At 40.3% G+C, this 24026-nt stretch overlaps 1 protein-coding gene across 1 annotated transcript; it reads left to right on the forward strand.

The window, feature by feature from the left end:
- Positions 1–1367: 1367 nt before the first annotated feature.
- eif2s3 (eukaryotic translation initiation factor 2, subunit 3 gamma) lies at positions 1368–23914 on the forward strand. The gene is made up of 13 exons (XM_060900002.1): positions 1368–1386; positions 1661–1729; positions 4999–5062; positions 10701–10828; positions 14790–14911; positions 15052–15146; positions 15227–15385; positions 16169–16303; positions 16399–16493; positions 16634–16778; positions 22465–22634; positions 23263–23435; positions 23595–23914. Exons 2-13 carry the CDS (start codon positions 1661–1663, stop codon positions 23656–23658), a joined length of 1419 nt encoding a protein of 472 aa, XP_060755985.1. The 5' UTR covers positions 1368–1386; the 3' UTR covers positions 23659–23914.
- Positions 23915–24026: the final 112 nt, after the last annotated feature.

Consider the following 24026-nt stretch of genomic DNA (forward strand, 5'->3'; position numbering starts at 1 on the left):
TACATTGCTGATACACTTTATACAAACACCCACGGTTGATGACTTACCATCTGTTTTCAGATTGAAAAATCCAACACTAATGGATTGTTTTTCTGAAGTTGTCTTCTGAGCAGTTCCAAATGATGTTCTTCTGTTGGTGGTTACCAAAATTTGTGAATGTGCAGCGCTCAGTTATTTAGCATATTAAATAATTGCATATTAAAGATAGCAGTTCTGAACAGATTGTTTTTCTGAAGTCATCTTCTGAGCAGTTCTGAATGATGTTCTTCTGTTGGTGGTTACCAAAATTTCTGACCCCCCAATCTTTGGATGCTGCAAGTAAAGTTCTCATCTGTTTCAGTCAGTTGTTTTCTATTAATCTCTTACTTTTTTGAGGCTCAAAATACGAGTGAGAGGGCCGAATGGCACCACTGATCCTACCCATCCTCTCCACTGCCATCAGGCTGCAGACTTACAGTCCCAATGGCCAAGAAGAAGGGCTACAAAAAGTATTTTATCCCATCAGCTGTGGCCATTCTCAGTAAGGGACTGCTTAAATAAGTCCCTCAGGATCTGCCCACTCAGCGCGCACACACACACACACTCCTTTAACTTTTATCTCTTGTATTCCTTTTTTTTTAGGTGGCACGGTGGTGGTGTAGTGGTTAGCACTGTGTCGCCTCATAGCAAGAAGGTCCTGGGTTCGAGCCCAGCAGCCGGTGAGGGCCTTTCTGTGTGGCGCTTGCATGTTCTCCCCGTGTCTGTGTGGGTTTCCTCCGGGTGCTCCGGTTTTCCCCACAGACATGCCGGTTAGGCTAATTGATGGCTCTAAATTGACTGTGAGCATGAATGGTTGTTTGTCTCTGTGTCAGCCCTGCGATAACCCGGCGACTTGTCCAGGGTGTACCCCGCCTCTCGCCCATAGTCAGCTGGGATAGGCTCCAGCTTGCCTGTGACCCTGTAGAACAGGATAAAGCGGCTACAGATAATGAGATGAGATGTATTCCTTTTTTAGATTAACTCGACCTGACTATGCCATTTGCTTATTTTATAGTATTTTTATTGTGTTTTGTTCTTAATGTCTATTGTTTGATATGACGTATTTGTCTTTTTGTTCTCCATGCCAGTGCCAAAGACAATTTTCAATTTTCTGTAAGTTTAATGGACAATAAAGTAATCTGATTCGAATTCGGACTCTGATTCTAACTCTGATTCTGAAACTGATGACGTCAATTATCCGCGACGGACCCCATGTTCTGTCGGTTTTAGCTTCATCGCGTTTGAAAAAAAAAATAATTGTACAGGTAAATTAATGCCTCGAGGAAATCCGGCTGCATTGATAAGCCTGGTTGATTTAAAAAAATATATATTGTGTGGGAATTGACACTACACAGAGCTGAGATAAAGGTTATTTCTGTCTTTTTTTTTTTGAGAAACACATGCTTCCTCCAGAGATTTTCCTTCTCCGTATTGCATCATCCGCGCCTGTGTGCCGGTAGATTTAGTTAGTGTGCTTTAGACGTCTGTTAATATTTTGTAACTCAGTGTATGTTTAGAGAATTTCCATTTAGTCTCTTGTCAACATTTTATGTCTTGTTTTTATTTCATAAAATTATAATTTTTTGTAACGTAAAATAATCAGGCAGTGTGTGGGCACCCTTTCATTTTCTTTTGCTTCAAGATGGCGGGTGATGAATCTGGAGTAACGCTGGGGCAGCCTCACCTGGCTAAACAAGACCTCAGCACGTTAGTAAGTACTGCTAGTTTATCCGTGAGTGTGGCAGAATATGTTTTCTGAGTTTCCGTTGTGTCTCCAAGCCGAGTGAAAGTGGGGTTTGTGGTGTGTGAGTGTCGTCTCGATGGAGTTGGGTGGCTTCCTCAGTGTAACACCACCACATGATTGAGTGAACATTAAAAACTATTTTTTTACTTTTTTAAAGAACGAAAATGTCGAAGGGGGGAAAAACAAGCAAAGCAGAATTAAAAATTTATCTTGAGTCAGCTGTTTTTTTTTCCTTCCTTCCTTCCTTCCTGTTGATCTGTTTTTCCTAAATAATAAATATTTTATGTCTGTATTGATTGTGTAATGTAATGTCTGGTCATACTATTGGTCCCACTCCAAAAAAAAAAAAACAACAACCCAAAACCATGTCTAAGCTCCTGTTAGATATTTATCACCACCAAAAGCACAACATGCCCTAATAGTGTTCATAGAGGACTGGCTTGGGTAGCATAATTTATAATTTTTTATTCTTTCTCTGATCTATTTCCATTTGACCACAGTCACCCAAAGCCTCCCATTTGGCCCTGTGCCATGTTGCATACAGATATAGGAACTGTTCGTAGTTTTTGCCTGTTTGGGATCGCTTCAAAATTTCTTGCTGGTTGGACAACTAACGTTTTGATGTGTAGTAAGATTCAAGCTGAACGTTGAATATCAGTCTCGCCAGATGCAACGCAAACCCAAGGTTCCGTATTATGTGATTATTTTCTAGTAGGCTGCTGGGTCCCAACAGGTAAGAACTGGAGTGATTCAAAATGTTCTCTAAGATCTAACATATAGGTGTAAATACACAGACTTCTGTAACACTGAAAATTTTAGTGCATATCACGAGTAAATTCAGGAGCAAGATCAATGTAATTCTCCTATTTTATATTAAACTTTGGTCAAATATCTGTCACATTTTGTGCAATTCTTTTTACCTTGCGCAATACGAGAAAAATTCAGCTGAAATCAAGCCGTTTGAGCTGAATTGGTCCGCCTCTGAAAAAACTCGGCATTTGGATTTCCCGGGAAAATTGATTTTCGTGACGCCTTCCTCTGAATCCTACGTCAGCGCTGGTTTGTTTATGAGAAAACGACCTGGTGGTTTTCTGCAAATTTCTTCAACGTTATCGCGTAATTATTAAAATAGTTAACAGATGTATCGTAGGAGGGTGTAGCAACACCAATCTTGATGGGATTAGTACTCATCGTTTTCCAAAAGACCGGTTCAATGAGAGAGAAATGGGAGCGCTTGGTCTACACAGGCTGTGCACTGAAACCGTGCAAAGCTCTCGCAGCCTGCTGGAGCTTCCGCAGGTGACGTCACGAATCTGGCTCCAGACTCCCTTGGGATTTTTCCAGACGTGTTTTGTTATTGTATTTTTTTCTGCTGCAGACAGATGGCCTTGTGCAAAATTACCCTTCTGGATGAGTGTGTAAAGGGACATACTTTCATATATATAAAAAACTAAATTGGTCCAGGATATGCACTTTAAGATACCATTTAGCCAAAGGTCAGCCGACTGTTTTCTGTAAACATTTGTCACATACGGAATTTCAATTGCCTCTGTAACCGGTATTCAGATTTTGCTGAAATTTTCAAGTTTTGCCACAAAGAAAGTGTGCCTTGTTTGGATCACTGACAAGCCGAGGTAAAGTGAATTTTAGAAATCCTGAGTTTACATCACCTTCTTATTTGAAGCAGAACTTTAACTTCTTGTTGCTTCATTTAGATGCCTGGATAATGTGCACTAGGTCCCATTAAGCGCTTACTCTGTGCAATTTAAGTTTAGTGTATTAGGAAAACACATACAAGGGTACATACAAGGATGTTTCAGTTTTACCTCGTGTGCAACATAATTGGGACCAATAGCACGACCAGGGCCATATTGTAACGTTAGAGTCTGAATCAAGTTTATTGCCAATTCTGTTTTCACATACAAGGAATTTGCTTTGGTGATTGGTGCTTGAACAGAAAAGAGAGAATTAAAAAAAAATACAAAAGTAGTTATATAATAAATAGAATAAAAATAAGAAGAATCTAAAATGGACAAATTTGAAAAGTGGACATATTTAAGAGAGATGTGCAGGGGCGAAAGATAATGAGATGAGATGTGCAGGGGTTGTTTTGAAGTTCAAGCTGTACAGTATGTCTGGACTGTGCAAAAAATGGTTTTGATTTTATTTTTTAGCTTTGCCATAGCGCATATATAATATGGCTGGGAAACCACAACAGCTTAAGCCAATTACAGTAACCCCATTGTACCGAATCTGCATGTCTTTGAACTGTGGAGGAAACCCATGCAAACTCCAAACAGAAAGGCCCCTGTCGGACGTGAGGTTCGAACCCGGAACCTTCTTGCTGTGAGGCGACAGCGCGAACCACTACACCACTGTGCCGCCGAAATGGGTCACATGATGAAGAGTCAGGACATGAACGTGCTAGAAGAGAATATGTACAGTGGGTTCAATAAATAGCCAAGGAATGTGCAATAAAAGTTCGCATAATGAAGATGTGTGACATGACCATGAAATGTACAAAATCGCAGTTCAGAGACTAAGTGCATTAATGTTACAGGTTTAAAGTGTGAGGTTCGAGTCAGTGGGGGTTTCTGACCTGATTTATGAAGCCAGCTGTAGTGGGGGAAAAAGCTGGCCTTATGGCGTGAGGTTTTGGTTCTAATGGGCCGGAACCTCCTACCACAGGGAAGTGACTCAAAAAGTTTGTGTTCGGGGTGAGAGGGCTCGGCCACAAATAAGCTCTAAGCTGTTTTGCCTTCTGTTCGTGCTCCTGAATGAGTGTTCGATATTATTGTATGCAGAAGAATAAAAAGACCTTACAAGAAAAAAATAAAAAAAAGTAATTTTTAAAATCAAACATATTGATATTAACCACATAGTGGTTATGATTGCAGTGGTGGCCCAGTTACATTTCTCATCACTCCAGATCTCAATTAGATATAAAATCTATCGCTTTTAATACACTTAAATGAGTGATTTGTGTAAATTTTATGATCATCTTTATCAGTGTGGGTCTGGCTTTCCACAAGGCTTTCTAAAACCAACATCACCTTAACTGGAGAGTTCAGTGTGATGATTGCTTTAAGGATATTTGTTCTACAGTGATTTTGGAAAAATAAAAGCCTACAGAGTGCAAAAAAAAAAAAAATCTACTGACATTACTGAATGTCAGACTTTTTAATTACAAATGCATAAATGAAATGCTCTCTCTCTCTCTCTCTCTCCACTCATAGGATGTGAGCACACTGACCCCACTGTCACCGGAGATCATCAGCCGACAAGCTACAATCAACATAGGTAGGTTCACTGGGTCAGAAAAAAATCCTTTCAGCCCAAAATCTGCCTATTTGTTTATTTTAAGGATTTCTCATCCTGTAAAACTCTTGCTTTTATTCATAAGTAACAGATCATAACAAAACGCTTATGTACAGTAGATGTACGGCACTGTGCAAAAGTCTTCAGCACTTTTTTGTTGTTGAATACAAAGTTTTAGATTTTTATTGTGCGACGTCTACATTATAAAAAGATTTCCAAACATTAGTTTTCCATTACAAAATTAAATGTTACAGAAAAAATGTATGTCAGTAAATAAAGCAGCAGAGACCCTTTTTCAGACAGAAAACATAATGAAGGCTGCTGGGTTTTGGTGCAAAATGAAGATGCGAGTGTGACAAAGTGTCCAGAAGAACTGTGGCTGGTTCTGTAAGATGCTCAGTAAAACCTACAGCTCATTTCCGCATCAAACTGCACTCACTGTACCTGAGACTACTTTTTATTTTATTTTTAAACAAAAGGTCGTCTCACACCAAATATTGACTGTTTCATTTATTACTGTTTCCTGCCCTTTATAGTATTTTTTTTTTAATGTAGAAATATTTAACTTCATTATTTTTGAAGGCATCTTTGTTTCCAGCATTTCTTTGTATGTGCCTAAGACTTTTTTACAGTACTGTATACAAACAGTGACTTTTCTGACTTTGTTGATCATCAGTGCTAAATAGAACACTGATGAACTGAATATTTCATTAAAGAGATTGAGAGCAATCCTAGAGAGGCTATAAATGAGTAGGGTTTATTTTTTTGAAAACAGTGATATCCTTGAACACGTGGAAACACAATTGGCCCTTTTTTTTTTTTTTTTAAGCAAAACCCTTATCATGAAGGGCTGACATATGAAAAGTAAAAGCTCCAGTGTGCTGCCCAGTCCTAGGTTTTAGTTACTAGGCCTCATAATTAATAATCACAAGGCTAAGAAGATGAAAGGGTTGAGCATATAAACAGCTGAAGAGGGTGTGACTGTAGTTCTAGTCCTATAGACCCCTTGCACTGACGTCATATTTGCCTTAGCAACTGTCGCTACCTTATACCTGGAGGACAAGCAAACTTTGTTTACATACTGTTCACATACTGAAGCCAAGCGAAGATGCCCGACATCTGTTGCTGTTGTCTGAAGAAAACAGCTAAAAAAAGCTTTACTACCGGGTTACTTGGATAATCTTTGACAGAAGCGGTTATAATCTGTACAAAGTTCCTCGAAACGACTGGAGTGACGGTGCAGGTTTGTGGCGTAGCGTTAGCTATGTGTTGGAATATACCTTCTTTTTCCCCCAAAGAGTCTTGGTACGGAAGAAGTTTGAAAGAAAAAAAAAACTACAAAAGCAAGAAAACCTTCTTTGTGTAAAGACTTTTTCCCAATATCAGCTTTTGGGAACAGAATGCTGCTAAAGCCAAAGCATTTACAATCCCGATTCCAAAAAAGTTGGGACAAAGTACAAATTGTAAATAAAAACGGAATGCAATAATTTACAAATCTCAAAAACTGATATTGTATTCACAATAGAACATAGACAACATATCAAATGTCGGAAGTGAGACATTTTGAAATTTCATGCCAAATATTGGCTCATTTCAAATTTCATGACAGCAACACATCTCAAAAAAGTTGGGACAGGGGCAATAAGAGCCTGGAAAAGTTAAAGGTACAAAAAAGGAACAGCTGGAGGACCAAATTGCAACTCATTAGGTCAATTGGCAATAGGTCATTAACATGACTGGGTATAAAAAGAGCATCTTGGAGTGGTAGTGGCTCTCAGAAGTAAAGATGGGAAGAGGGTCACCAATCCCCCTAATTCTGCGCCGACAAATAGTGGAGCAATATCAGAAAGGAGTTCGACAGTGTAAAATTGCAAAGAGTTTGAACATATCATCATCTACAGTGCATAATATCATCAAAAGATTCAGAGAATCTGGAAGAATCTCTGTGCGTAAGGGTCAAGGCCGGAAAACCATACTGGGTGCCCGTGATCTTTGGGCCCTTAGACGGCACTGCATCACATACAGGCATGCTTCTGTATTGGAAATCACAAAATGGGCTCAGGAATATTTCCAGAGAACATTATCTGTGAACACAATTCACCGTGCCATCCGCCGTTGCCAGCTAAAACTCTATAGTTCAAAGAAGAAGCCGTATCTAAACATGATCCAGAAGCGCAGACGTCTTCTCTGGGCCAAGGCTCATTTAAAATGGACTGTGGCAAAGTGGAAAACTGTTCTGTGGTCAGACGAATCAAAATTTGAAGTTCTTTATGGAAATCAGGGACCCCGTGTCATTCGGACTAAAGAGGAGAAGGACGACCCAAGTTATCAGCGCTCAGTTCAGAAGCTTGCATCTCTGATGGTATGGGGTTGCATTAGTGCGTGTGGCATGGGCAGCTTACACATCTGGAAAGACACCATCAATGCTGAAAGGTATATCCAGGTTCTAGAGCAACATATGCTCCCATCCAGACGATGTCTCTTTCAGGGAAGACCTTGCATTTTCCAACATGACAATGCCAAACCACATACTGCATCAATTACAGCATCATGGCTGCGTAGAAGAAGGGTCCGGGTACTGAACTGGCCAGTCTGCAGTCCAGATCTTTCACCCATAGAAAACATTTGGCGCATCATAAAACGGAAGATACGACAAAAAAGACCTAAGACAGTTGAGCAACTAGAATCCTACATTAGACAAGAATGGGTTAACATTCCTATCCCTAAACTTGAGCAACTTGTCTCCTCAGTCCCCAGACGTTTACAGACTGTTGTAAAGAGAAAAGGGGATGTCTCACAGTGGTAAACATGGCCTTGTCCCAACTTTTTTGAGATGTGTTGTTGTCATGAAATTTAAAATCACCTAATTTTTCCTCTTTAAATGATACATTTTCTCAGTTTAAACATTTGATATGTCATCTATGTTCTATTCTGAGTAAAATATGGAATTTTGAAACTCCCACATCATTGCATTCTGTTTTTATTTACAATTTGTACTTTGTCCCAACTTTTTTGGAATCGGGGTTGTACTCTCAAAGGGCTCTGACCTGAACTGTGGGTTAGATGGTATTCCCAGCCCTACATGTCTCAGCAACCCCAAGGACATCTAGTTACAGAGCTATCTGCACGCTATCATTTATACAGTGATAATTATTGTTAAAGCAATGTCTGAAGTGTGATTATTTGTAAAATAACCTAATATCTTGCTCTAGACTTTCAAACAACATTGTAAGATTTTATTTTAATTTTATCTAATAGTGGATGGTACCATAATTACAAACGCTAACAGAATTAGCGCATTCCAGTTGTAGCTATAGTCGTATAGTAATTTATAATCACCCTTGTAATAATAATTTCAATAAACGGTTAATGTTCAGTTCCCTCTTCATTTATTCTCCATTCAGAAGGCACAACTGAGTCACACAGGTTAAGTGTGTAACGGACAATAACAGTTTTATCCGGAATAGTTTTTCCTGCCTTAGTCGATTTATTTCCGTTTCGCATGCAAGCAGCTGTTGTAAAGTTCAGTGTGTTTGTGTAGAACTCTCTTGGACTGTAGGTTCATTATTACACTCTGGCTCCATGGTGACATTTTGCACAGGACTGGGTTCCTCTGATAACAGAAACAAAGCTTCAGCGCTCTCTGCTCTTAATCTTTTCTGTTCTTTCAGGATATATCGTGCATGTCGCTCCTTGTTTTTTATTTTTTTTAAACCAATCTGGGTTTTCTGTGTCGAATAACGAAGCTGCTTCACCTGTAAGAAAATCAAACCTGTTCATGAAGCAGCTAACTTGAATGCGAGCAGAAAAAATAAAACGAGATTCTTAAGCAAACTCTTCCATGCTCACTTGTGACTTTCTATTAAAAAATATATATATATTTTAAATACACTCGCAAATTTCTCTGGAGTTTTCAAGCTTGGCTTCTCTCATCATATTCTCTGTAAACACTCGTTTCTTTGTTCTTGAAGCATTTGTTTGTCTTTAACATTTTTCTTGATAGCGGGGAGACTGTAATGCCTTTTATCTATTTCCCGATTTGAACAACCAAAAACAGCGCTAAAATGAACCATACTGAAGACAGACTAAGTCTTGCTTACACGAAAGACAGTGTCCGTTTGACCCTCAGGTGGAACTGTCATGCGCAAGGGGTCTGTAGTCCTGATGTTGTGCATCATGTTTGTGACCTCAACAAAATGTCTCAACAGGGTTTCCACATACCTGCAGCTTCCTGATTCAGAAAAGATTGGCTGGCTGTCATCATTTCAACAGGCACACTAACTGAGAACCTGACTTTGACTGGCAAAATTCAGGAGGAAATCTGGTTTATTTTCCTCGTCTGATTAGTTGTTGAACCTTTTATTCTATATTCTATCATCATTCATTCATTTGTTTATTTATTTAACTTGGCCTACATTTATCTATATTTTACTCTGTACTTGAGCTGCTGCAACACCTGAATTTCCCCTCATGTGGATCAATAAAGGAGTATCTTATCTTTTAATCATCCACTGGGCAGCTATAAATGAAGAATAAAACTAATATCCTGAATGAAATCTGCCTGTTCTGGGTTCCCCGGGACAGGTTTTTCCATCTCTGATTACACACACGATGCATCTTTAAAGGTGGGGTATGAGATTTTGGAATAACGGTTCCCGCAAGCCATATTTTGAAAAGAAACAAGCCCGCCCTCGCCATGCTCCCACCCCTCGCGTCTCATTAAGTTAGAGTGTAGAGAGCTTGGAAAAATAGCTCAAACTTTCTCATTTAAACTGTGTTTTCAGCCCCAATTTTCACTCCACACACAATTTTCTCAAAAGTAGTAGCCACACTTGTCCTGATTCACACAATGTGTCTACCTACACGATAGGACTTGCAGTTTTTGAATGAGAAGCCTGAAAGTGAAGAGAGTACAGGCGCTCAGCCACATAGACTGCCATTATAAACTTGGCAGAAAAGTCACTCGTTTTTAACTCGCTCTAGTGACCTCATTTTTTACACTACAGACAAAAAAATTACATCAGTGTGTTCAGGAGAGCCTTGTGGCGCTCACTGTGAAAGAATTTTGTGAATATCTCCTTCCGTTTTCGTGTAAATCCCCGTTGTTTGGAGGGAGTGCACTGAGAAAATCCTGCGCTTTCTGTGTGACACTCTGCTCGCAGCGTGTGGGTTGGGGGAGGGGCTACTTGCTCTCTCTCACACACACACTATATATATATATATATATATATATATATATATATATATATATATACACACACACACACACAAGGGACGGGCTGCTCATGGGCTTCAGTCTGATTGACGTGTCAGTATCCAATCATTTTGAGGTGGTAACTCGATAGGATTGGATGGCGTTTTTCCTTTATTTTACACTGTAGACTGGATTAAAATATTTCGTTTTTGGGTCAAACCTTCTATTGTACTGCTTGCAACATGGGTGTGAGGAGCTTTTCAAGCAATATGGTAAAAAATACTCCTGAAAAAAATCTCATACCCCACCTTTAAAGTGTTTTTAATTTAACAAAAATTTTATTTTTCAGTTGTCGAATTTTAATATAATCAGGTTGTGGTAATGCTGCACTTGTAAAAATAATAAATATTTCTGTTTTCACTGCAGGAACTATTGGCCATGTGGCTCACGGGAAGTCGACGGTGGTTAAGGCCATTTCCGGTGTTCACACTGTCCGATTCAAGAACGAGCTAGAGAGAAACATTACTATCAAGTTGGGTTATGCCAATGCTAAGGTGAGGAGGGGGAACGCCCCATTTCCATATGGGTTTGGAAGCTTTAGTGTGATTCAGAGGATCAAGTTAATACAGTGATGTGATTGAACAGAAGATTACAGCGGGAATTTACATAATGATTTCATGTCTCTGTTCATAAGTGAGTTTAGTGTTGCACTGTATGGAATGATGAATCACATTAGCAACAGTGACATGCAACAGATCGCTGACGAGTGCAGTCTGCACAACGTGTTTGGTTCTTGTAATAGCTGTAAAAATAGCATACAATGCAAGTCATTTTAGATGATAATTGGTTACATTATTTACCCTCGCTCTTCAGCTGCATTCAGACCATCAGTGGCTTTGCACCTCGCCTTGTTCGAGGCTTCGTATGTGCGTTATTGTCTCAACTGATCATGTATGGCTGCATGAAAGTCCCAGCTCACTACAGAACAGATGTAAAACCACTTGTTTGGCAAATTCCCAATAAAATTCAGACATCTTGTACGTTTAAACCCAAAGACATTCTTGATTTAAAAAAATAATAATAATAATTTCCGGACCATAAATTGCATCCATACATGATCGCTTGTACCATCATGAGAATGAGGCATAAATGATGTTTTGCCGCAGTCGATTTGCAGCAAAAACACTTGTGCAGTTTTATTTGAATGCATCAAACGCACAAAGTCCGGCTGATTCAAGAAGCTGTGTCACTGTCCCTCACTCGCACTGTGATTTGCCACATTGCTTTACTCTCTTATTTGTGTCATGTTAAACCCTCGAACTCCACAGCATTGAAGGTGAAGTAATTGACCGATTTACATGAATTTTCAGTTTGAAAAATGTATTTTAGGAATTCTACATCATGACTAAAAGAACTTCCTTTCATATGAGTTTCCAGGTAAATCATACAGGCGTTAAAACGATGCCACTAAAAGGACCCCATTTTGACAAGCGGCAACATTTTGCGTGTCCAAACTCACTCGCTATATAGTGGACTATATAGCGAGTTTGCCGTTTTGTAGTGCTGTCCGATTGTATAGAGATCTTGCATGTGATGTCACAGCCGATCCAGATTGTGACAGACGCCATCTTGTAGGTCAAATGCCATATTCCGCCTTCTGCTTTTACTTCTACCTTTTCTTCTGGAAAACCCTACTATATACAATTCTACTACAACGGCTGCGGCTACAAGCTCTCCCTACCTGTGCACGTTTTTTGTGTGTATTTTTGCGTGTTGTTTGTCTGTACCGGACTTCAGTATCCACTACAACCGTATGGACTTACTGGACATTGGTTTCCAGCAGAAAATGACGGTTTGTAGCGATTTCCATCGCATGCACAACATTCCGGACGAGAAAAAAAAAACAAAACATTCCGGACGAGATGGCGAGACCAGCGGGGTCTCCGTGGATTGTTATCGGAAGCAAAGCGAAGGAGGCGCGCCGGGAGCCGAAGCAAAAGCGAGGCTGTAGAGCCGGCCTGTTGACTAAGCTCAGAAAACAGCTACTCAAATCTCCACTGCCAAGCCTCTACCTCTCCAACGCCAGATCCATGTAAACAAGACGGACGATTTGGAATTACAACTGGAATTACCTTATTCTATTCTATGATTGGCTGGTCAGTGCTATACTCAATACTTACTTACCCATCCAGTGAGGATCATTTTCTTGTTTACAAGATGCTACATCTGAGTCGCTGACAAATCCTGAATTTCTGTAAAGATAACTGTCCAGAGATTTATAAGCACGCAGTGCTTCACCACTGAACAGCGAGGGAAAGTTGATGAGGTAATCATACACGTCTGGGTATTCCGCTGGCAGTTCAAAATCCGGTCGTGAAAACTCCGTCCGGAAAGCCATAAGGGTCACAAATCTGTAGATCGTTTATTTTAGACATATATCTAGTTATCTGTTCATTAGAAAAATGAGCCGTGTAGTCCGTCGGTTGAAATTGATCCATTCTGTACACGAGTGCAGCAGTATTCAGCGGTGTTTTTGACCGACATGATGGCGGTTGTGTACTTTCCGGTCACGTGACTGCAAGATCTCTATAGTGAGAATTATTCCACCCTATGTAGTGGACTTGCAGTATCCCACAGTACACCATGAAAAGTAGTGAACAACCGACGGTCGCTAATCAAGCAGTGTATGCCATCATGCATTGCAGTCACGCTGAAAGCAAAAAAAAAAAAAAGCTTGTTGGGGTGAACACATAAACGGACGTTCAAATACAATTAAAAAATAGTAAGAGAATAGAAAATAAGCTAAAATAGAATAAGACCGATAGAATACAAAAATAAGTTGGTGCAGAGCGAGGAATTAATCAAAAGCCTCAAATGTGATTTAATTAAAGGCAGCGGCACAGAAGAAAGTATTCAGCCTTGATTTAAAAGAGCTGAAAGATGCAGCAGACACAAAGTACTTTGTATTTATTAATGCGGGAAATATGCTCAGTATAATATATGCATTTATCACAACAAATACATGCATGTATTTATTATTCTGAAAACCCACCAGCTGACTGATCTGGCATGTTTTAATTTTGCGACAGTAATGATGTAAATAACGGCGTGACGGAGTAGTGTCCGAAAGTGGTGGGTTTTTTTTTCTTTCGTTTTATCAATGAGCTCACTGTATAGTCCTCTATATAGTAATTCCTTATGTAGGGAGTAGTGAATGAGAGTGATTTCGGACACAGCCTGTGTCTGAGCTTCTGAGTAGATTTTGATGTGTCCAGTTTGTCCAGGGTATTTGTCTGAACTTTCTGGAATATACTGTGATTTATAATTGACAACAGCAGTTGTACTTTTGTCAGCTCGTTTGTACGGGTGGCTTGTTTTCCTTGCCTGTTTGCTGATTGTTGCTACTTCAGCAGAACATCACACTAGTGGCCCTTTTCCACTACCCTTTTTCAGCTCGCTTCAGCTCACTTCAGCCCGACACGGCTCGCGTTTCGACTATCTAAGAACAGCACGACTCGGCTCGCTTCAGCCCTGCTCAGCCCCCAAAACTCGCACGGTTTTGGAGTGGGGCTGAAGCGAGCCAAACCGAGCTGAGTGAGGCTAGGGGCGTGAGGAGACACTCCCCTGTGCACTGATTGGTGAGGAGGAGTGTCCTCACACGCCCACACACGCCCCGCGAGCACGCTGGGATCTGTAAACACCGTAAACCCGGAAGAAGGAGAATTACAAGAATTATGAAGCCTTATGCGCCTCGCCTCATCTATACGCTCTTGCCAGTATCTGTTGCCGTTGTCGGCGACAACAAGCCACAGCACCAAGACCAGCGACACTAACGACTCCATGTCCTCCATGTTTATTGTTTACTCTCCGGGTTGTGAGACTGCCGCTTAAAAGGTCACTGATGTCACTGTTTGCGCCGCCTAACGACATCACGTGACGTCCACCCACTTTCGCTAACTCCACCCAATGTGTCCACCCACTTCCAGCCAGCACGGTTCAGCGCGGTTGTAGTCGAAATGCAACTCCAACAGCCCCACTCAGCTCGACTCAGCACGGCTCGGCTCAGCCCAACTCAGCCGCGTTGGTAGTGGAAAAGCGGCATAGGTGTTATTCTGTCACTTGTTCGTTTGGCACTAGAACTTTCTTGTCTAGAAGTTCAGCACTTCTTGTACCCGAGTTGTGCACTTGTACGTCGCTCTGGATAAGAGCGTCTGCTAAATGCCTGTAATGTAATAAACAGTTGTTTCCTGATTTGGGAAAGTCATCCATTGTTTTGAGAGTTCCCAAGCGAACTTGGTCATATTGGAGAGAAAGCTTGCCAGAAAGTTCTACAATGCATCTGGTTTAGACCAGTTATGAACTTGAGTGATGTAGCTGAAGAACAGTGCAAGAATACAGTTATGTTTTTTTTTTTTTTTTTCAGTTTTTCCACATTTTCATTCATGTTGATGTTTTGCAGCAGGAAGTTACTCCAAGGAGATAATAGTTTAACAAAGGTGTTTACTCCTCTGTCAGGTGTATAAACTGGACGACCTGAGCTGCCCGAGGCCTGAGTGTTACAGGTCGTGTGGCAGTAGCACTCCTGATGAATTCCCTACAGACATTCCTGGCACAAAAGGCAACTTCAAACTAGTCAGGTAAATGATCTGGTCTGTTAGTAACATTGATGATCATTGAGGGCTCACTTGTGGGCGCTCACTGTGTAAGTGTCTACAGAAGACAGCTGAGGGAAGTTGTGCTCATTTTATGATGATTTTATTTCTCATCCTCTCATTAGACACGTGTCCTTTGTCGATTGCCCGGGCCACGACATTTTGATGGCCACCATGTTGAACGGTGCTGCTGTGATGGACGCTGCACTCCTTCTGATTGGTGGGTCTTTACTCCCTGATTAGCCACTTGCAGTGCAGTCTCAAAGTATCAAACCTTACTCTTCTGTCTTGTTGTTTTAGCTGGTAACGAGTCGTGCCCTCAGCCTCAGACCTCAGAACATCTGGCTGCTATCGAAATCATGAAGTTAAAGCACATCTTGATCCTGCAGAATAAAATCGACCTGGTGAAAGAGAGTCAAGCCAAAGAGCAGTACGAGCAGATCCTGGCTTTCGTGCAGGGTAAGTTCCCGATCAGTCACTGATGGGAAGTGCATCTGTTGATAAGTTTGTTTAAAAAAAATAATGCAATCCTTTCAAGAGTTTTGAGACTGTGGTTAACTGAAGGTCTGAGGAAAATCAGTAATCATGGAATTAAATCTCCTGTAGTTAACACAATCCAACCAAACACAAAATATAACGTTTAGAAAGAAGGTTGCTGTATAATGAGTCCACTCATTATTGCAATTCACATCTTTAGACCGATTTTATTCAAAAGCAGACCTGACAGCCTTTACACATTTTATATAGCAGCATTTTTTCCATGTTATAATGTGGCACTACAAGTTATCACTTAAAAATACACAAAAAGTACAGTATGCCTGACACCCCCCACCCCCAAACCAGCAAATGAGCCAATCAACATCTGGATCTAGAACGACTGATGGTTGCGCAGGTGTTTCAAATGCCGATATTAACTGTTACCCTGGAAACCCCGCCACCTTCCCCCTTTTCACATTAGTCACCTCGTCGACTCCGTTTTCTCACCGCAAAGACGCGACGACTTTGTTTACTGTTAAGGTAAACGGAGAATGTTTCGAATTTAATACGGTGAAATAAAATCTAGCAACGTATGTTCGACTTGGCTAACATTTAGACAAGGATACCATTTATCTATGTTTATTAGGGATGTTGCCAAATGACTTTGGCCAAAAGTGTACATCATGTTAGATTTTTCTACAGGAGAGTCTAAAATCAAAATGTAATAATGAATGGGTTATGATTTTTTTTTTTTCTTCCTAACAGGCACAGTCGCAGAAGGCGCGCCGATCATCCCAATCTCAGCTCAACTGAAGTACAACATCGAGGTGGTGTGTGAATACATCGTAAAGAAGATCCCTGTGCCTGTTCGAGACTTCACCTCTGAGCCTAGGCTTATCGGTAAATACTGATTCGTAGGAGCAATTTCATTTAAGTCGCAAGTTCATGAAAAATTTTTAATGTAGCTTTTTGTTGACGTTTCTCTCTCCGGGCAGTAATTAGATCGTTTGATGTGAATAAACCTGGTTGTGAGGTGGACGATCTGAAAGGAGGCGTAGCTGGAGGCAGTATTCTGAAAGGAGTACTGAAGGTGAGATTAAACTAATCTGAATACACTTGAAATGTTTGAAACAATCTTTTATTCCAGTTTGTGACCTTATCATTATAGAAGTGTGTAAAGAGAAGTATTACGAGAACTTGATATTTATTCTTCACGTTTTCTATTCTAAGGTGGGACAAGAGATCGAAGTCAGACCCGGGATTGTTTCGAAGGACCATGAAGGGAAGCTCATGTGCAAACCAATTTTCTCCAAGATCGTCTCGCTGTTCGCTGAACACAACGACCTCCAATATGCTGCACCTGGAGGCCTGATAGGTACGTGTGTGAGAGAAAATCTATTTAAGGCCTTTTTTTTAATAAGTAATGAATTAGTATGTGAATAAACATTCATATGCTCTCATTCAGATTTTCAAAGGCTGGATGGCTGACCAAACTGTAACTAGACTTTTCACATGCTGTCACTAGTATTTTAAAGCTTGATAGAAATGCTAGTATTCAACTTGCTAACCTGGCTGTTAGACTAACATCTAAATGGTCCAGTATGAGGAAAAATAACTCACTACACAGAGTGTAGAAACTATCAGGAGTTGCATTTATTTATATACATATATAAAATATAGACACAAGTGTTTTACTGGGAAATACGCCACCCGTATTTTTCACCCGAGCTACATCCAGGACATGGAGAACCGAAACCGTGACATAAATCTCGATCGATATAGATAAATTGCTGTGATAAATTTGGTACTTTTTGTTTGTGAATGTGTCTATATAATAAAAATAAAATCACACACGTTGGTTTAAAGATACAAAGTTTATCTTATGTTGAAAAACTCGCATTTTTCATATGAAATACATTGCGGATCTGAGTGACACATTTAAATAATATTGGCTGGCGTTGAGTGATCTATCATTTACGGTATATTCCATTCAGCTAGCATGATACTGAATGAGTCGAAGACCAGTTCAATATCATGCATGCTGAATGGAATATACCTGAGATACCAAAAAAAAAGCCAGCCAGCCATTATTGTAATACATAGACACACTCACTCTTCCAGTTTTTCAATGTTCGTTGGTATGTTTTTCTCTTGTAAACAGAGGGGAACCATCAGGGCCTTTGAGAGCTCTTCTAATTTGGCCTCATTTTCTATCAAATTTGCTTCAGAAATGAAAGGGTTACTGTCCTAAAAACATTAAAATAGTTAGCCAGTGAGGGTGTGGTTGGTTGGTTGTTTGTAGGCTGACAAGAGCTTAGCGCTGGCTCACTCATTGGTTCGGACTTCATTGCTGGGACAGAAGGCCATGGCAGTGTATGTTTATGTAGGAAGTGACAGATGAATTAACCAATCAGATTTTGATTTATAGTGGGAGAGACCAAAAATGTATTGCCCTCAGCCTTCTTGAAGGCCAGCGCGAGCTTAACCACGAGTTGGCGCCATCAGTGCAGCAGTGAAGTCATCTTCCAACCGGTGTAGCATTCATCAGTAGTGTTAGTTAATGGAAGCCCTACCATTTTGCCTTTCCATCCACACTCCAATACATTCAGCCACTGGAAATGTATCTTTAAAAGAAAATAAATCAACAAAATAGATAGATTTGTGCTCCAAAGTGGATCCATTTAAAAACATGCACATAAGTGTGTTTCTACGTCCGTTTTATCTTTGGTCTAGAGCACACTGCGTCCGTTTCTGACAAAAAAGACCTGGAATACTAATTCGTCTGACCATGATACACATTTCCACTGTGTGATGGTCCATCCCAGATGCCTCCGAGCCCAGAAAAGTCACGCTTTTGGACACAGTGAATATAAGGCTTCCTTTTTGCCCAGTAAAGTTTTAACTGACATTTGTGGATGTAACTCCATATTGTAGTGCTTGACAAAGGTTTGCCAAAGTAATACTGAGCCCATGTGATTATACTGGCGACAGATGAATGACGACGGTTCTTGATACCGTGCCATCTGAGGGATCGGAGATCATGGGTGTTCAGCTTAGGCTTGTGTCCTTGCCCTTTATGCACCACAATTCCTTCAGATTCCTTAAATTGTTTGATATTATGCACCATAGAGGATGAAATATCCAAATCCCTTTGTATCTTTCTTTTAGAAAAATTCTTTTTAAACATTTCAAGAATTTTCTTCTGCATATGTTAACAAACTGGAGATCCTCTGCCCATCTTTGTTCCTCAAAGACAAGACCTTTCCTACAGTGGTGCTTGAAAGTTTGTGAACCCTTTAGAATTTTCTATATTTCTGCTTAAATATGACCTAAAACATCAGATTTTCACACAAGTCCTAAAAGTAGATAAAGAGAACCCAGTTAAACAAAGGAGACAAAAGTATTATACTTGGTCATTTATTTATTGAGGAAAATGATCCAATAATACATATGTGAGTGGCAAAAGTATATGAACCTTTGCTTTCAGTATCTGGTGTGACCCCCTTGGGCAGCAGTAACTGCTAATAAACATTTCCGGTAACTGTTGATCAGTCCTGCACACCGGCTTGGAGGAATTTTAACCCATTCCTCCGTACAGAACAGCTTCAACTCTGGGATGTTGGTGGGTTTCCTCACATGAACTGCTCGCTTCAGGTCCTTCCACAACATTTCGATTGGATTAAGGTCAGGACTTTGACTTGGCCATTCCAAAACATTAACTTTATTCTTCTTTCACCATTCTTTGGTAGAACGACTTGTGTGCTTAGGGTCGTTGTCTTGCTGCATGACCCACCTTCTCTTGAGATTCAGTTCATGGACAGATGTCCTGATATTTTCTTTTAGAATTCACTGGTATAATTCAGAATTCATTGCTCCAATCAATGATGGCAAGCCGTCCTGGCCCAGATGCAGCAAAACAGCCCCAAACCATGATACTACCACCACCACCATGTTTCACAGATGGGATGAGGTTCTTATGCTGGAATGCAGTGTTTTCCTTTCTCCAAACATAATGCTTCTCATTTAAACCAAAAAGTTCTATTTTGATCTCATCTGTCCACAAAACATTTTTCCAATAGCCTTCTGGCTTGTCCACGTGATCTTTAGCAAACTGTAGATGAGCAGCAATGTTCTTTTTGGAGAGCAGTGGCTTTCTCCTTGCAACCCTGCCATGCACACCATTATTGTTCAGTGTTCTCCTGATGGTGGACTCATGAACAACATTAGCCAATGTGAGAGAGGCCTTCAGTTGCTTAGAAGTTACCCTGGGGTCCTTTGTGACCTCGCCGGCTATTACATGCCTTGCTCTTGGAGTGATCTCTGTTGGTCGACCACTCCTGGGGAGGGTAACAATGGTCTTGAATTTCCTCCATTTGTACACAGTCTGTCTGACTGTGGATTGGTGGAGTCCAAACTCTTTAGAGATGGTTTTGTAACCTTTTCCAGCCTGATGAGCATCAACAACACTTTTTCTGAGGTCCTCAGAAATCTCCTTTGTTCGTGCCATGATACACTTCCACAAACGTGTTGTGAAGATCAGACTTTGATAGATCCCTGTTCTTTAAATAAAACGGGGTGCCCACTCACACATGATTGTCATCCCATTGATTGAAACACCTGACTCTAATTTCACTTTCAAATTAACTGCTAATCCTAGAGGTTCACACACTTTTGCCACTCACAGATATGTAATATTGGATCATTTTCCTCAATAAATAAATTGCCAAGTATAATATTTTTGTCTCATTTGTTTAACTGGGTTCTCTTTATCTACAACCCCGATTCCAAAAAAGTTGGGACAAAGTACAAATTGTAAACAAAAATGGAATGCAATGATGTGGAAGCTTCAAAATTCCATATTTTATTCAGAATTGAACATAGATGACATATCAAATGTTTAAACTGAGAAAATGTATCATTTAAAGAGAAAAATTAGGTGATTTTAAATTTCATGACAACAAATCTCAAAGTTGGGACAAGGCCATGTTTACCACTGTGAGACATCCCCTTTTCTCTTTACAACAGTCTGTAAACGTCTGGGGACTGAGGAGACAAGTTGCTCAAGTTTAGAGAGAGGAATGTTAACCCATTCTTGTCTAATGTAGGATTCTAGTTGCTCAACTGTCTTAGGTCTTTTTTGTCGTATCTTCCGTTTTATGATGTGCCAGATGTTTTCTATGGGTGAAAGATCTGGACTGCAGGCTGGCCAGTTCAATACCCGGACCCTTCTTCTACGCAGCCATGATGCCGTAATTGATGCAGTATGTGGTTTGGCATTGTCATGTTGGAAAATGCAAGGTCTTCCCTGAAAGAGACGTCGTCTGGATGGGAGCATATGTTGCTCTAGAACCTGGATATACCTTTCAGCATTGATGGTGTCTTTCCCGATGTGTAAGCTGCCCATGTCACACGCACTAATGCAACCCCATACCATCAGAGATGCAGGCTTCTGAACTGAGTGCTGATAACAACTTGGGTCGTCCTTCTCCTCTTTAGTCCAAATGACACGGCGTCCCTGATTTCCATAAAGAACTTCAAATTTTGATTCGTCTGACCACAGAACAGTTTTCCACTTTGCCACAGTCCATTTTAAATGAGCCTTGGCCCAGAGAAGACGTCTGCGCTTCTGGATCATGTTTAGATACGGCTTCTTCTTTGAACTATAGAGTTTTAGCTGGCAACGGCGGATGGCACGGTGAATTATGTTCACAGATAATGTTCTCTGGAAATATTCCTGAGCCCATTTTGTGATTTCCAATACAGAAGCATGCCTGTATGTGATGCAGTGCCGTCTAAGGGCCCGAAGATCACGGGCACCCAGTATGGTTTTCCGGCCTTGACCCTTACGCACAGAGATTCTTCCAGATTCTCTGAATCTTTTGATGATATTATGCACCGTAGATGATATGTTCAAACTCCTTGCAATTTTACACTGTCGAACTCCTTTCTGATATTGCTCCACTATTTGTCGGCGCAGAATTAGGGGGATTGGTGATCCTCTTCCCATCTTTACTTCTGAGAGCTGCTGCCACTCCAAGATGCTCTTTTTATACCCAGTCATGTTAATGACCTATTGCCAATTGACCTAATGAGTTGCAATTTGGTCCTCCAGCTGTTCCTTTTTTGTACCTTTTAACTTTTCCAGCCTCTTATTGCCCCTGTCCCAACTTTTTTGAGATGTGTTGCTGTCATGAAATTTGAAATGAGCCAATATTTGGCATGAAATTTCAAAATGTCTCACTTTTGACATTTGATATGTTGTCTATGTTCTATTGTGAATACAATATCAGTTTTTGAGATTTGTAAATTATTGCATTCTGTTTTTATTTACAATTTGTACTTTGTCCCAACTTTTTTGGAATTGGAGTTGTACTTTTAGGACTTGTGTGAAAATCTGATGTTGTTTTAGGTCATATTTATGCAGAAAAATAGAAGATTCTAAAGGGTTCACAAACTTTCAAGCACCACTGTAGATACTGATTTTACATGATTACAATCATCTGTTGGCATCATCCGAGCACATCATCATTTAATTGTTTTACCTCATTACTAGCCATAAGCTGCCTCAGTCCCAACTTTTTTTGGAATGTGTTACAGGTCTGAAACACAGGAATGGATGTATATTAACAAATGGAAAGAAGTTGACCAGACAAAACATGAAATATCTTGGGTTCATACTGTCTGCAATGAAATACAAGTTAAAGTAAATTTAGAAATCACTGCTTTCTTTTTTTCTTTTCATTTTCCATACCGTCCTGTGTGTGAGGGATTATTTTCTACATTGTATCACAATACTGAAGATGTCAAATGTATGAAATAACATTAGATTGTGGTAAACAAAAAAAAAATTGAATTAGGTGTGTCCAAACTTATGTTAAAAACAAAAAAAAGAGAGAACTAACATGAACCTTTTGTGTTTTCATTGTGGATGGGGAAACTTTTTGGAAATGGGCAGAAAATATGGTATTACAGAACATACATGTTGATGACGATGCCTAGCTTATTTTATTTGGCATCAGTTCTCTTGGCCAGTCCCATTCATACGTTTGTTTGTGATGCAGGTGTGGGCACTAAAATCGACCCGACATTATGTAGAGCGGACCGTATGGTCGGTCAGGTCCTTGGCGCTGTTGGCGCACTTCCTGAGATTTTCACCGAGCTCGAGATCTCCTACTTCCTGTTGAGGAGGCTGCTGGGTGTCCGCACTGAGGGTGACAAGAAAGCAGCAAAGGTGAAAGAAATACTCACTCGAATTTACAGACACTGATTTAGTGTGTTTACACTCTAATCACTTCAGATTTGATGCAGATATTTTAGTCATTTTTGGGTTTTATCACATTCTTCATGTGACATGCATAAATGGGTATCATCGATAAAATGACTGTTAGGAGAGCTTGAAATGAACAATTACCCACTAAAAAGATGATAAAACTAGAAAAGCACTCGGAGAGCGCAGACCTCCGCCAAGAATCCTTTAAAAAAATCCGGGATCCAGAAGGTGATCCGGATCACCGCCAAAATTTAATGGATTGTTACTTGTGCCCAGTCACACCTCTGGAAAAAATTTCAGAGCAATCCGTTCATTACTTTTTCCGTAATGTTGCTAACAGACAAACAAACCAACGCTACTGAAAACATAACCTCCTTGGCGGAGGTAATAATGTAGTAGTTTGTGCCAAGTGTAAAATGTATACGCTCACGTTTGGACCAGTGATGCCTTGATTTAGTGATACTGAGTGGCTACTAATCTGGTCACAGTTGCTTATGAGTCACTGGGTTCATCATAAGCTCTGACGACCAAACTTTTCTCTATAAAGGAGATTATATTAATTGTTGACCCTTTTTTATTTGCACCACAGGTCCAGAAGCTTTCGAAAAACGAGGTGTTGATGGTGAACATCGGCTCTTTGTCAACGGGAGGCCGTGTGAGTGCGGTGAAAGCCGATTTAGCTAAAATTGTGCTCACTAACCCTGTGTGCACAGAGGTGGGCGAGAAGATCGCTCTGAGTCGCCGAGTGGAGAAACACTGGCGGTAAGCAAATTATAAACGCTTTAACGTTTTGCATAGATGCGAATCATTCAGGAACACTTGGAGAGCCTGAATAAGTTAACAGCTGGTTAAGTGTTTCGATGAATGATTGATTTATTTCTGGAGTCAGTAATCTTTATTCGTATTTCTTTCTCTTTCTAGTCTAATCGGCTGGGGACAAATCAGGAGAGGCGTGACCATCACGCCCACAGTGGATGATGACTGAGGATTTTACAATTGGAATAAGAGGATAGTGTTATCACACCACATGGCATAAATATCAAACCGTTTTCACACTAGTGCAGAGGTTGGAGTTGCACAGACCTCAGCACCTGTATTTTAAAATGATGCGCCAATCCCACCGGCAGGACTGATTTTCATTTCCACTGCAATATGGGAAGAAAACTGTATTTCCTGAGTTTGCGGGGGAAAAAGTTGTCAACATGTTTCAGCGATTGCTAATAAACACTTTGGATCAAAAACTGTGGCATGATATTTTTGGGTCTAGTTGGGTGCTACTGTAATAATGCACAAGTGTAATGTGTGTTAATGTAGTAGTAACTCATAACATCTGTGTTCATGTAATTTGTGTTA

Source organism: Neoarius graeffei, chromosome 19 (assembly GCF_027579695.1).
Source record: "Neoarius graeffei isolate fNeoGra1 chromosome 19, fNeoGra1.pri, whole genome shotgun sequence".
NCBI lineage: Eukaryota > Metazoa > Chordata > Actinopteri > Siluriformes > Ariidae > Neoarius > Neoarius graeffei.

Bases quoted from the DNA above. Each gene is read 5' to 3' on its own strand.
- eif2s3 (XM_060900002.1), top strand. From the start codon at position 1,661: ATGGCGGGTGATGAATCTGGAGTAACGCTGGGGCAGCCTCACCTGGCT. The intron at 5,063-10,700 runs GTAGGTTCACTG...TTTTCACTGCAG, and splicing joins ACAAGCTACAATCAACATAG to GAACTATTGGCCATGTGGCT. The intron at 22,635-23,262 runs GTGAAAGAAATA...TTTGCACCACAG, and splicing joins GTGACAAGAAAGCAGCAAAG to GTCCAGAAGCTTTCGAAAAA.